This window comes from Astatotilapia calliptera, chromosome 20 (genome assembly GCF_964374335.1).
Source record: "Astatotilapia calliptera chromosome 20, fAstCal68.1, whole genome shotgun sequence".
Taxonomy (NCBI): Eukaryota; Metazoa; Chordata; class Actinopteri; order Cichliformes; family Cichlidae; genus Astatotilapia; species Astatotilapia calliptera.
In genome coordinates, this window is record NC_137441.1 from 34,563,288 (window position 1) to 34,577,795 (window position 14,508).

Here is a 14,508-nt window from a genome sequence, read left to right on the forward strand (position 1 = left end):
TACCACATAATTTGGTGTGCTCCTGTTGCTCTGCGTATTCAGGTTCCCATTACGGCTAGAATCCGCTTTCATACGGCAATGGGGGTCTGACTTGTTTTGCTTACAACCAGTCACCTTTCTGATAATTATTGAATCATGAAAGAGATGTCTACTCCATCACCTGACTGCAGCTATGATCACCTCTACTGAATGCTTAAATGAGCTTCATCCGCTGTTTTGTTTTGGCAGTCCACATCTCCTTTGGTTCAGTCTTGCCACTCTTACCACAATCCTCTACAGATGCTCCGGGAATTTTTTTTTCCATTAAACAACAACTTTAGAACTTTACACTATAGGTGTAAAACACCAAACAGATAAAGTTTATGAACATTTTGTGAGGATGGCATTGCATTTTACAGATAAGAATAGAAAATGTGAGGGCATATGTGTTGGCTGGCTTGCTTGAGCTCATCTGAGACACTTCCATAGCTGGCAGCAACCAGATGTGGTGCATTTGAAGATGGACGAGAGCAGATAAAAGCAGCCTTTAAAAAACAACAACAAAACACCGTCACATAACTTGATTCAATTAATTATAATAGGATAGAATCTTTCCTTCTTCATCCCAACATGTTACTTATGCAGGTAAACATGTGTTATTTACATTTTTTCCCCACTCTGGCTATAATTCCCTGAACGGTAACTAAGATCTAAGATCAGGATTGTGGTAATGGAAAATGACAGTAATCCGCCATCATCCTGATATAAATTTACTCTATCCTTAATGAGGCAGTGACACAGAGCCTGTTAAAGGAATTATTAGCTTCGCTTGAGTGGAAAAGATAAGCACCTCACTTCCTGCAGACGTGACTGGGGAGATACTGAGCAGATGTCTAGTGTAGTGTATTGTTTCATAAGCAAGTGATCAAAAAAAATAAAATAAATAAATAAATAAATAAATAGATAACAAGAACAGTGAATTTAGGATGCCAAACGGGGCAAGCTTTATTCAACACAGCAATAAAGAAGAAGAAGAAGAAAAAACAAAAAAAAAACAAAAAACAAAACAAAACAAACAGTCAACTTTTGAAAAAAGATTTCAAACAAATGTACATGTCAATCAACAAACAAACAAAAAAAAGAAAAAAAAAAAAGAAGCAAAATAGCTACCAAATAAATAAATCACATCAGCAACAATACTTCCATCAGACACCCTCGAAGATGCTGTACAATGACTATAAAACAAGAGACGGTATGTACAATCGTACAACTTTAATAGGACATGCTTAGGAGTTTGACTGCACCATTTTTACCACACACTGACTACAACACAAAGGCTGCATATTAACTGACATGGTCATTGAGCCGCCCATGTAAACCATCATCAGAAGGCCTGGCAGAGAAAAACCCAGAGAAAAATATCAAGATTTTTTAATTTTTATTTGTTTTTATTATTATTATTTTTTAAACAAGCTATGCAGTAAATGCTTAAACGATGCAGTAATAATGGATGCGGGGATGTCTGCTTGTGAGCTAACCCTATCTGTCCACACAACCAACCCAAGAGCCAGTCTCTGTGTTTCTGAGCTGAATTGTTGCTAGGCAATGCTGAGGAATTTTGTGTGTGACCATGAACTGGAAGCCTTTGTGCAAATCACCACTTTAAGTTCCTCCAACTACCAGGGGCAGTCCACAGCTCCGTACAGACAGAGCAGCCATTTCAGAAAAATCTCAAAAACAGCACGGAGACTCACATCATGCCATTAAATACATAAAAACATACACACACGCACACGCGCGCACACAAAGAATGGAAAAATAGCTTTCTTTGGACAGGGCCAGCCTGTGCAGTTTGATTACTTGTTCTCCTTAGTCCCACATTATCCCCCCCCTCCACCCACACTAGCCCTTGATGAATAATTGCTAGACTTTAATGTATAGTTCAAATTTGAAAAAAAAAAAAACAATAAACAATTCACTTGAGGCATACTGCCTCAGTGGTTTTATTATGATTATGTTGAGCTGACAGCAACAACTCAAATAGCATGTTGTTCCTTCTTGTTTGGAATACTCTGATCTAGTTCATAGCGCAAACGCCGTCCTTGGTTTTCTATATACCGATCACCACTTACACAGGGGGAAGGAGGGGCTATATCAGCAGCCTTTTGTACAGCGGAGATTGAAACAATCTCTAACATGTCGATCCATGGAGCACTTATAGCATGACAGTAATCACAAAGCTGCGTTGTTATTGCCACGCAGGTTACTTTTGCATCACAAAGCACTTAAATCGTTATTGCTTTATGGTTAGAAGCATGGAGATCGATGCTGCACACACACATAACCATGAAGCCTAAGATTTAAGCTCAGAAAAGCGTCTGATTTTTCCCTTTGTTTTTGTTTTTTTTTTGCAATGTAACCTACAGTAAGTGCTGCTTATTGGATGTGAACAGATTTTACAAGTGTGTGCAAAACAAAAATCAGTCCTTTTGGAAGAATTGAATCAAGTTGAGGGTGCTACATTGCATTGATGCAAATGTGAGGAGTCCACAGGCATATTACAGTAATTACAGTATTCAAAAATCTCATTGACTTCTGGGAACTCAATATGAAAGGCATTTTTTTCAAAACTGCATACCATTTGAGAATTGTTGAAAAACTGTCAACAATGCAATGCTACAGATTTTTTACTGAAGAGTGTCTGAAAATACAAACCATTTCAGGTCAGTCTGACTTCCATGTAGGCGTGATCTTATTCTTTTTAGATTTGCCTCCTAACACCTTAACTCGTATCGATAACCAGCCACGGTTCAATAATCAACAGGCTAAGCAAAGCTAAGCTCAACATTGAACCGACTGTGGTTAAGCTCCTGGTCACCACAAGAGCAATTAAATGTGTCTATCCCACCAGACTCCAGCAGTGATAAAAGACACCCTGGAAGTCCAGCTAAACCTCTGCTTATATTTTGTGTCCGTTCCGCATTTCTGCAGTCGTTTTGTGTACACGGAGCCTCTTCAGCATCTTCCAGTTATTCCACTGAAAGCTTGCAGAGCAACACTATCCAGAGCTACACAGCCATGCATCAAGAATCCGTGCAGGCTGGCATAGCCTAGACTGCTGTAAGCACAGCAGCCTGTGCTCACTGCTCTCATCCCTGCTGTCATCACTGCTGAGACAATAAGAACATCTCTCTATGTAATAGCTCTCACGGTTTGTCCCATTGCTCCCTGTACATCTATTCTATGTACTTCCAGTAAATGGGGAAACCAGTGACACACTATTTCACACCCCACACACCTTACTAAGAGGGATGTACAGGATTTTTGCTATTTCCTGATGGTTTCATGCTAGATTTATTTTTTGAGTTAAAGAAAAAAAAAATATCCACTGAATTTTTCGAGAGGCATTTACATCACAAGATTAAACGTCACACGTTGCACATTTCCATTTCGGACAAAATCAACATGTGCCTATAGATAGTAAAATTAGACAGATGTAACACCATTGTAGTTGCATACTGTTCACAGGTGAAAATAAAATGGTAGCTTGGTGATCAAACCTCGACTGATATTGTTTGTTCGAAAGCAAAAAACAAATTAACAAACAAACAAAAAATAAACAGTGGAAAAGGATGGAGGTGCACTAAAAGGTTCAGGAGCAAGTGGACAGCGAAGTGTCCACCTCTTCTGAGTGGTGTTTGGTTTCTTGGGGGGGTGAGGGAAGGATTCAGCAGGTAACCCTGATAAAACCATCGTGCCCACCCCCCCTTCCCCGAGACCAAAGACGCAGGGGATGTGGGTTTAATGTGAGGACTGTAACCCAAGAGGTCTCCACTCACATTACCGAGCAGCTCTTGGCCTTCTCCTTCTTGAAGGTGGTGGAGATCAAATCTGACTTGCTGGGCAGGTGAAGAAGTCTTTTGGAGAGGCGTCGGGTGGGGCTGGGCTTCGGGAGAGGCTGCAGCTTGTTGATGCAGGCCATCGCAGCGGTGCGGAATACGCTGTGAATGCTCTTCTCCGAGGTGAACGCCGAGCACTCGAGATAAGCCTCTGCACCCAGCTGCTTAGCCATAGCAGAACCCTGCAATAAATGAAGCAATAACCGATACTGTTCATGATATTCTTCCATGGTGCCGTTTAATTTTTTCCTGTGATATAGTGTGGAGACAAGTCCTTTGGGACGGGGTGTTACAGGAAAGGCATATGTGTAAAAATCTGCACACACACACATGGATCTTCGTTTGTTTCTTTTGTCTCACCTGTTCATAGGTGATTGGAGTCTGCTTCTGATTGGACAGCTCCATCAGTGTGCAGACATCTGTGCGAAGGTCGGTCTTACAGCCGATGAGTAAAATACGTGTGCTTGGACAGAAGTCCAGAATTTCAGTTTTCCACTGTGGACCCAAAAAGGTGATCAGTTGGTGTATGGTGACAAATAGTCTGTTAATACACTTTGGAGTCACAGTAGGCTACAAGAGAGAATAGGACTTTGAAGTAAAGTGACCTTAAGTCATTACCTTCTTCAGACTGCTGTCCACAGTATCTGGGCGGCTGATGTCAAAACACAGCAAAACTGCATCTGAGTCACTGTAGCACAAGGGCCTCACATTGTCATAGTACGGAGAACCTTACAGGAGAGAGAGGAGAGCAATGTTATAACAAACTATGAAAATGTAGACAAAAGTAGTTTTGCATTCCATAAAACATTTCCTAGAACTTTTGGATGCTCAGAAATATTTTTAATCATGTTTTTTTAAGAGGAAACTTCCAGTTTTGCTGCTGTTTAACCAGGTCTAGTCTTCTTTAATATGCCAGGTCAATTAATAGTAACTTCATATTGCTGGTTTGTGTGACAAAAGAGAACTCCTGCATAGCCATAGTTAGGTGTGAATGAACACATTTGCTGTTCAGGTTATTTAACATCTGATGGTACAGAAAACTGTAAAAGTATGTTTCTTAGATTTACACTTTACATATTACTTGTTAATGCGATTTGCACTAATATCTCTCTCTCTTCTTTAATGTAACCTCATGTTTATTTAATTTTCATTGTTTTATTAAAAATGACTGTTATACAAAATTTATACATACATAACAGTATATGCATCTGTTGTTAATTGTAGGCTGTGCCATTTTTATTCTTTATCCTGCTGCTGTAACACAATAATTTCCCTTGTGGGATCAATTAAGTATCCATCTTAAATGTGCAATGCTTCAAGCTACATTTGTAATATAAAGTGTGTATACATGCAAGTTTAGAGCAATTTGTTTTTTCATTTTTAATTTAGGCCAGATCCAAGAGCTGTGAGAACAGGAAGTTGGTAAAAAAAGAAGATTGAGCAGGAGACGAAGAGCAAGAGAAATCATCTGCTTAAGTTAGGTGTGCGCGGCATCACTTCTTCCCACTGAGCTCCACTTTGCTGTTGGTAAAACTGCTACTTTTGCTGCTCCTATATTCTTGGCTGGCATTTTAGAAGTGAAGATGACAATCGAGCACTAAATCCTCATTGATCTTCTCTTGCAGTAGATTACGCAAGTGGAACGGCAGGGCTCGGGGCAGGCAGACGCTCCCACTCATGCTCAGAATCCTTAAGTAAGCCACCCACCCCCCCAAAAATCCTCTGCTCGGCAAGCAATACCTCCAGTCCCTCTGTTACCACAGCAACAGCCTTGGAATCCACCATCTACATCAGGCATTCCTCCTGGCTCTCTGTAAAGGCTCGCCTTAACTGCCACTCAATCATTTTACACCACTAGCGGCCCACCCACCTACTGCTGGGGACATTCCTCTTCTCTGCGACAGAGTTTGGGACCACAGACATACGCCCATCACACAAAATGATTCACATGCGCCGGAACCACAAGCGCTAACACAGACGCACACTTTTTAAATTCAGATGCATGCAGAGGTGAATCCGGTCCCTTATCAGATGAAACAGAAGAGGGGCTGCTCAATGGGATTAACATGTTTACTTTAGTCTGTGTGAATCCCAAAAGGGATTCAGCGTTCCTTTTATAGCTACAGATAACACAAGCAGTCTGTGTAATAACTCATTGCACAACCGTCCTAATTGATTTACGGTGCAGAAACAATGCAGCAGAAGAAAACATTTAAAAAAAAGCACATGAAAACACGGATGCGTGCATGTATGTGTACACAAAAACGGATATGTGCTTATGAATACTTAATGATTTTCCACATTATCAAAGGGTAAAACTGAATTTGCCAGCTGCTGGGTGCCGTGAGTGGAATAATGACAAGCTGTGATGAAATTCCTCAGGACTCAATGTCCTGAAGAAAGTAAACACTGTTGCAAAAGAACAAAGGAACATGCTTGCGTTACAGCTCCATTTCCATGCCTTTAGAAATAAAAATGACTTTTTTCTATTCTTGAGTTAAAAAAAAAAAAAAAAGAGACAATTTGATTAAATTATTTACAGATGTCACATATAAGAAAACACCATCGCTTTTACACCACATACACCTAATTGTAGCAGAAAAGCCACAAACACAACTTTGTGTTTGAAGAATTTGAGACATATGTCATGTCACACATGTTAAAAATCACACATGTTAAAATCAGAAGGATTAGAGACACTAATATTACGAGTTTCGGTGCCACGCCATATACGTGAGGTATATAATGGGAAAGTCAGAGGTCGGGTGCTCCAGAAATCGTTTCAATCTCCTGTGAGGGGTTATCACAGAGCCAGCAAACAAGATGTGATTCTGCATTAAATGGCCACTGATCTAAATGCAACAATCAATGGAAGGCTACACCAGAGGTCCGAGAGCCGATGCTTTTAAAGCTGACAAATCAATTAGCCTGCCAAGATGGAAGGGGGGATGCAAAGGACATCTAAGCCTCCCCCACCTTTCTTTCTTTGTTTTTGGTTACTATTGTCCTCACATATAAATAAAACTTCTATTTGTTGTGTTGGACAAACAATGCACAAATCAGTAAACATACTGTACTTACAGCAACATACAGCACCTCAATATTAGTATTCAAACCCCCCGTAACATGTTACTTGGCATAGGCGCAGCTTCGGCAGCACCTTCCTTACACACCAGGGCCTAGTTTCTAATCTTGGAAGAAATAGCTGTTACTATTGTGGCAAGAAAAAGCCACAGGAAAAAGAAGAGCGGGAGCCAAAGTATACCCTACTGAGCCATATCACAAAGAGACCTCCTCTGCCATTAATCCCTCACCCCCTGCAGTGTAATATCACAGGTTACTGCTATCTGTCTCTTTCACTCTCTTCCCTTCCTTTCTCCATTGCAGCAAACCACACAATGGCTTGGGTGCTCATGCAGCGCCTATAAGCATGGCCCAAATTATGGCTTTCCTCCTTGCATGCCTCTATACAACAGATGGAGAGTTTCTGAGGCATAAAACATGGAGAGTGAGGCAGAAAAGAAAAAGGAGTATAACCAAATTCTTGTGGCTGAGCTGAACTTCATCCGTCTTGATGGTGCGGTGCCCAGATCTGAGTGTTTGAGGTGAGGATTGGGCCTAAGTGGATGTAGGCTTCACAGGGCTGAAGACGGAGGCCCTTGTGTTGAAGGCTACAGGTGGGGGAGGGGAGGATCGGCTTTGTGTTTGCCCGAGCGAGAGTATAACTGTGTGTCTGTGGATGTGTGCTAAAATCGAGTGAGTGACATAGCCTGTTTTCATCATTAGCACTCCTCCTCTCACTACGAAAATGCAGAGGTCAGACAGATTAATGATCCAGTGATGGGATGACTCACAGATATGGGGACGAGAGGAGCCCTGCGCCTCCACCCACACTCAGCCGACTGGGAGCTGTGGTGCTGCCGCAGGACTACGGACTTCACAGCACGCTCCAAAAAACATATTATATTGCATCAAGCAGTTGTTCCCTGGATTCACATAAGCCAGTCAGAATTAGTGCTGAAGCCCCCTGCAGGGTGAAGGAGGTGCTTTTTTCCTAAGCGTTATATGATCTGCTAACAAGCTTTACTTTGACATCATCATAGTTGATGACACTGGATTAAGAAAATTAAGTCCAACATCAAAGAGTTTGATTTAAAAATCCTGACATGTTGATTTGGATAAAATAAGGCAGGAAACATTTGAGAATATAGCCGGTTTTTCTCAGCTAGTGTAAACTGATTGTTGGACAACAGTCCATGAAACATTTAGCAAAGCTAAACACTACTAATAAAAAAATAAAAATAAAAAAATAGATCACTGATGAATCAATGATGGAAAAAGATGGAGGAATTAAACTGTACCTGCTTACAATTCTAAAAAGCACCTAAGTTTTACAAACTGGGTGCCTATTAGAGAAATCACATGACATATGGTCATCAACATGACAATTAAATATTAAAAATGCCCCCTTTTACAATCCAGCAGAGTGTTTCATCAGCTTAAATGGACATTGGATTCATTCCAAGTCAGTCTTATGTATACATCATACAATAAGTGATTATATAGACACACACACACACACACACAGTACGATCTTGAACTTCAAGGCTTCGTCAGCAACATCATTAAACCTGAAATAAATTACACACCAACATCTTAATGGGATTTATTTTCACTATCTGTGCGCTACACCAGACAGAGCTCAGCTTCCCTTCTTTCCCCTTTTCCCCAGCATTCCTGATCAGATAAGCCTGGTTAAAACTGGTGGATTGATTTTAGACTGTAAATCCATATTGGAGCTGAGAGAAGGAGCCGCCTGCCATGTGGAGCCAGTGATGAGGTCAGTGCAATCAATGAAGGGGAGCTGGGATAATGAGGAGACCGTCTCAGTGTGGTGTGGGCCAGGGTGGCACAAACTCCACGCAATTAGAGCAAATTACAGCACAGGAGAGGAAACTGTGCGGTGTGGCTAACAAATACCCCTTTCTGCCTGTCACCCATCACCACGAGCCTGACAGCAGATACCTGTGATAAAAGAGTCATCTATAAAAGATGAGGGGGAAGGGGACCACATGCGGTCTCCTCTGAGAGTGTGAGGGGCAGGTCTTTTAAATCAAATCTATTGTGAATAAAAATAGATTTTATTTTTTTTGGCCCATTTTCAAATAGTCTGCTATGCACGTGCATATTGTACTCTTTTGTACTTGGTATTGAATTGTGCCATAGGTGTTTGGTAAAGGGCAGGGAGTGGCAATCTATGCAGATTAGCCAGAAAGTAGCAAAGAGGGAGCAACAAAGGGAACGCTCAAGTGAAAGAAAGAAAGAGCCACAAACTCACTGGGTCAGTCAGAAGAGGTTGCCCAGCAGTCCCATTCACAGTCTTAATCCCTTGCATCATGCTGTTTGAGTGGCTGACCTGGAGCAGCATATGGAGGGGGAATGCAGGTCACTAGAGTTTTTTGAGCTCCCTCCTATCTGTCTGCTCCAGAAAAACTGTCCTGCTCAACAGAATGTAGCTCTGTGTGCCCATCATCCCTGGGCACCAGGCCCACTCCTGCTGGCCAGACCAAAGGTCCAAAGTCTGGGATTAAAAAACGGGATTTGGTCTGGGGACGGAATTACACTCACTTTTCTCCTCATTTTGCCGCTTCGTGATAATGGGAGGGGGAAAAAATATGAGAGCACAGTAAATACTGCATCATCTCATACAAATGGGTCTGTTATATAAAGGATCTGTTGTACACAGACACAGGTGTGCACAAAAATGAATAAATAATCACACTTGTACTGCCAGTGTGACCTAGTCAGGCTGCAGCACGAGTGTGGACGGAGAGGAATGTGGCCTGGCGAGAGAAACTATTGTGCAGCGAGCATGAAGGGAATCAAACAGGTGCTGCAGACCCGTGCCCGCAGTATTCAGGTCAACACTCTGAACAGCAGATTTCCTGGGAGATCTACAATGACACATTGACCCTCTTTTTCACGCTTAGTGTAAATGAACATATGATGCACGGAGTCAGCATTAAAAACAAGCGAGGCGGAATAATCAGTCTTTTCTGCCCAGTTTTTCCACTGCAACACACTTGGCACAAAAATGCACTTGTAGATCTGCAGAGTCCTTTACATCCAGACACATCCAAAAAGGGGGACACTTCATATCGGAGGAAATTTAATTTGTAGTAAATGGGAGATTTGAAAGAGTATATAGTTCAACAAGTACACATCCCATGTACCTCTGCATCAACAGGGGGGAAATAGACTATAAAGCCCTTCCCTAAGTATTTACCAATGTTTAACAACACAATGTTTCCATTTTCGTCCTCCAAAATAAAAAAATGTCATGACGAAAATGAATAACTGGGAAAAAATACAGAGACTGGTGTTCCAGCAAAAACAAACACTCATTACATTCACGCGGCATTGCCAAATCCTCTTCAGTGCGGCAAGCAGGACTGCAGATCACACACCACATGCACACGGAAAAGGTGATCGGTTACCTGAAGTGTCCCACAGACTGAGCTCCACTCGCTGCTCTTCCAGTTCCAGACAGGCTGTGTAGTTTTCAAATACCGTGGGCACGTAGGTCTGGGGAGCAATTAGCAACACGGTGCCGTTAGTGGGGAGTTGTCAGGCAGCTACAGGTAATGGAAGTTAACTAATCAGTGCTATACACAAAACACACGCACTGACCAATAAAACAATAAGACAAATCTATATCTCTTCTCAATTTGACAGAATTTCGGATCAATTAATCACTTTAATCGCTGCAGCTGCAGGAGATATTCAACGCAGGCCACTGTGAAAGGAAAGCACCAGCTAAGAATGCGCAGAGAACATAATTCCACTGACCACATGATGAAACAATAATGCTACCGATGATATAAAGGTCAGTAAATAGGAAATAAACTTAAAAGCAAGAAATTTTAGGAAATGCGCAAGCAATATGTCACTATCCGCAACAGACGCACTGTTTTCTCCGTGCCGTTTCCAAATCATTTGATGAAAACCCAACACCACGATTGTCAAGAGAACACAGGGCAGACTTTTCTGCTCATATATTTTACTTCAACACGAGTCACATTTTTGCATACCTCTGGATAACAATCCTTCGCCAGGACTTGCAACATCGCCGTTTTTCCGCATTGAACGTCTCCCACAAGAACCAGTTTACATCTCACCACCAGCGGTTGTGTATTTCTCCTTTCCTTCATGATCCCAACAATGCTCCAGAGGATTTATTTAGCAGAAAAGGGGAAAGACAAAGAAACAGCAGAACAGCCCAGCAATTGTTGTCCCAGCTTGACTGAGAAACCCGGTGTCTCGCTCTCGAAGGATGCCCGCAGTTGATCTGATTGAATTTGCCACTGCGGCTCTTTATACAGGCAAGCAGCAGCCAATAGGAGCGCAACATTCCACAGGCTCCCTTTACTGCACTCGAGTTATTCTGTCTGGGAGGATGTGACAGCAGATATCTCGAAATACTTCCAAGATTATTGTGCAAGAAAGAAAGTGTAATAGATTTAGACGCATTTGTCCACGAGTAGGACTAAAAAATTGTAATCTCCCTGTGCAATCATCGGTTTACATAGTTTTATTTTTTAACATAGAAGATTAAAGAACAATGTAATCTGCAGCCACCCCCTGCAGACTGTTGTTTTGTCACCTGTGTGTCTTGTCACAAACTGACTTATTAAATTGACTCGACTGGCTGAATCGATAGCACCACTGGCTGAGAACAATGGGGCTCTCCCTGCTAATTAGTTTATTTTGATTTGCACTTCAGTCAAGTCACATTTATTTAGCAAACACGTCTCCTTCGGCTTTTTTTTTTTTTAATGTATTTTTAAAAATTATTATTAAAAAAATCATCTCTCCCCCATTTGTGGGGCAAATTATGTATAATCTTTGACTGTCTGTTATTTAACACTATTATATTATATAGAAGTGTAATAGTACAAACATCATTTTGAAAGCACTGATTGATAGATGGGAATGGCGCAACGTTGGAATGATTGTTTACCGATCAAAGGTCTGACCTTTGTCTGTGTGGTTACTCAGTAATGTCATCATGTTGACATGCGGTGGGACGGTGTGAGGCCCCCCTGAGGTGACCATCTATCGGCTTCCCACAGGGTCAAGTCAGAGGCCTGGTCTCTCAAAGCCCTGGAAACACGCAAAAGCTGACTTTCACACCCTGGAGGTTATTACTGTATGGAAACAGCGCCTCGTTGTTAGGAAAGGGGAAATTAAAAGATAAAAGTCAATTAACTTCCCTCTTCTTTGTCTGGCGACCTCCTGGCTAATTTACTTACTGTTGCCAATCACAGCTCTTTCAGTTTTGACCCAGTGGGTCAAAGCAATTTGCCTTTGTTCACAAACAGCTCATATCATTCATCCGTCGAGCTGCCTTGTCTTTTACAGCCTAACGTGTCTCGCTGCCATCACACATAAGGTTGTTAATAAAGGATGTGACTGCAGGGGGAAATGTTCTATGATGCTGTTAGCCTTTCATTCCCACCGTTGATCACATCTGACCAGGTAGTACTCTCTATTTGGTTTGTGAGGTTTGCTCAAATAAATTGAAGTTTTAGTGTTTTTAGAGTTTGAAGGGTTAAAGAAAAATCTATCTAAAAAGCTTGTATTGCTTAGATAACAGGAGAAGCTATGAAATCAGGCTAAAGGAAGGCAGGGGTGAGAATAACTGTGAGGGCAAGTAATAAACTTGTATTCCACGATAAAAATGTGTGTTTTCGACTAATCCAACAACACAGCAACTCCAGTAGAAACAATGTAAAACCTCTAAGCTTCATTACTTACAACTAGAGCAATATCAATATACATAATTATTGCATTTTAAATATTTAATTACAGGTCAGTTAAAAAATACTTCCCCACTGATCGGTAAAGTAAATAAGATACAGTGATGCAGAAAGTATGAAAAAGAAAAGTTGCAGGTTACGAACTCTCTCTAACCCTTCTAAACTAACTGCAGCATGACGTCTGTGTGATCACCACAGATGCCCTCTGATGGGACAGAGACAGGTGGCTGTGAATAATCATCAGGCATAAAGTGACACCTTCCAATATGGCTGGTACAGGGAGATGAGGAAGAGAGGTAGGAGGAGGCTGACTGCAGGAAGCATTGACACTTTAGGCTATCACACCTTGATGTATTGGGTGACAGTGTTGGTAGCTAAATCAACAGACTGAGAGTGGCGGCAGTCTACAAATAGCCCCAGAAAAACAAACAAAAGATGAGTCAAGATTCTGATTTTATTTATTTATTTTTCTGCCACAAAATCGTCACCAGATGGAGCTGTAACCCCGGAGGTCTGGCATAAATTTAACATGTGCTACATCAAATTAACACACTTTAAGCATCATTTTGCATTTTTTGAGTCTCTCTGTAAATAGGCATCGATTCGATCAAATATGGAAGTTATATAAATCTGTCAGTTCGTGAAATATGGTTTTATAGAGTACTGTACACAGCAGCTACTGCAGAGAGAGCTCCAGGTTTTCCTGCTTTGCTTTTTCATTTATTTTGAGTCCAGTCCTTTTACCTGGCTGTTTTTTTTTCTTGTTTGTTTGTTAAGCCACCTAACAGTGATCTGTGCATCATTTGAATATAAAGATCGCCTAAATCAAGGGATTAACCAATCTTGTGTCTAAACATAACCAAATATTTAGAAAAGAACCGATTTGAAATTGTATTTTTAGTCACCTTGTTACTAGTAACCTGTACAAAATACATTGAAAAACAATCCATAGCAGATGAACACTAATTGAAAGTCATGTTCATGATAAATAAGAAAAAAATCCAGCAAGAACATGACACGGGGCCTGATGATCCATACACTGCTTAATGAAGCCTCATAACGAATGGTTGCAGTGGAAGGATGGCTGTCAAGAAGTTCATCTTAAGGAAGGCAATGAGAGAGAAAAGGCAAATTACACAAGAACAGAGCCCAAAATCAGCAGCAGGTCAAGGTTGTCAACATGCAAAGAGTGTGACTGGCAAAAGCCCAAACACACTGCCAGTTTACTAAATGCAAACCTGGAAAGAAAAACATCCAATAGAACATTTCCAGTCCAGTCTGGGCCTCCCCAGAGTCTGGACCTCAATACTGATGCAGTGTGGAATCATTATAGAAGAGAATGGACTCAAAGGCTGGAGGACTTTTCCCGAAGACGTCTTCAAGAAATGACAAGGAAACTTGCCTACAAGACCGATCGAGCTGTGTTAAAGAATAGATGTTAGATGTTAAAGATGTCCATACTAAACACTGACTTTCAGTCTCATTAGAATAAAAAAAATGTCTGTTTTTGCCTTATAGACTGTGTTTCCATGTATGTTTACACATACACTGAGCCTATTTCCCAGTTTTTGCTAATAAAACAGAAAGAAATGAGGGGTGGCTCAAGACCTTTCCAGGGTACTGTAAGCCCTGGACCAATGGTAAAAGATGATCATGTTCCAAATAACATGTATATGAACAATGTTAGCAGATTTGTTTCTAACTCTAATCCCGTGTTAGCCTGCTGTGTTAACCCTGGTGAACTGTCCAGGGTGTAGGCTGCCTCTCGCCCAGCTAGCTGGGAAAGGCTCCAGCCTCCCTAGTGACGCTTA

The 14,508-nt window shown here is 41.3% G+C and overlaps 1 protein-coding gene across 1 annotated transcript; it reads right to left on the reverse strand.

Annotated features, from left to right (window-relative positions):
• Positions 1-959: 959 nt before the first annotated feature.
• Positions 960-11,770, reverse strand: rnd1b (Rho family GTPase 1b). Its single transcript, XM_026154660.2, has 5 exons — positions 10,970-11,770; positions 10,376-10,463; positions 4,497-4,606; positions 4,239-4,373; positions 960-4,060 (listed from the first exon to the last, which is right to left on the reverse strand). The coding sequence occupies exons 1-5, from the start codon at positions 11,087-11,089 to the stop codon at positions 3,815-3,817; spliced, it is 699 nt and encodes a 232-aa protein (XP_026010445.2). The 5' UTR covers positions 11,090-11,770; the 3' UTR covers positions 960-3,814.
• Between the last annotated feature and the right edge of the window lie 2,738 nt (positions 11,771-14,508).

Excerpts from the sequence above, each read along its gene's own strand:
- rnd1b (XM_026154660.2), bottom strand. The coding sequence starts at position 11,089 with ATGAAGGAAAGGAGAAATACACAACCGCTGGTGGTGAGATGTAAACTG. Across the intron at positions 10,464-10,969 it reads CGAAGGATTGTTATCCAGAG|ACCTACGTGCCCACGGTATT; the intron begins GTATGCAAAAAT and ends ATTGCTCCCCAG. Across the intron at positions 4,374-4,496 it reads TGGACAGCAGTCTGAAGAAG|TGGAAAACTGAAATTCTGGA; the intron begins GTAATGACTTAA and ends TTGGGTCCACAG.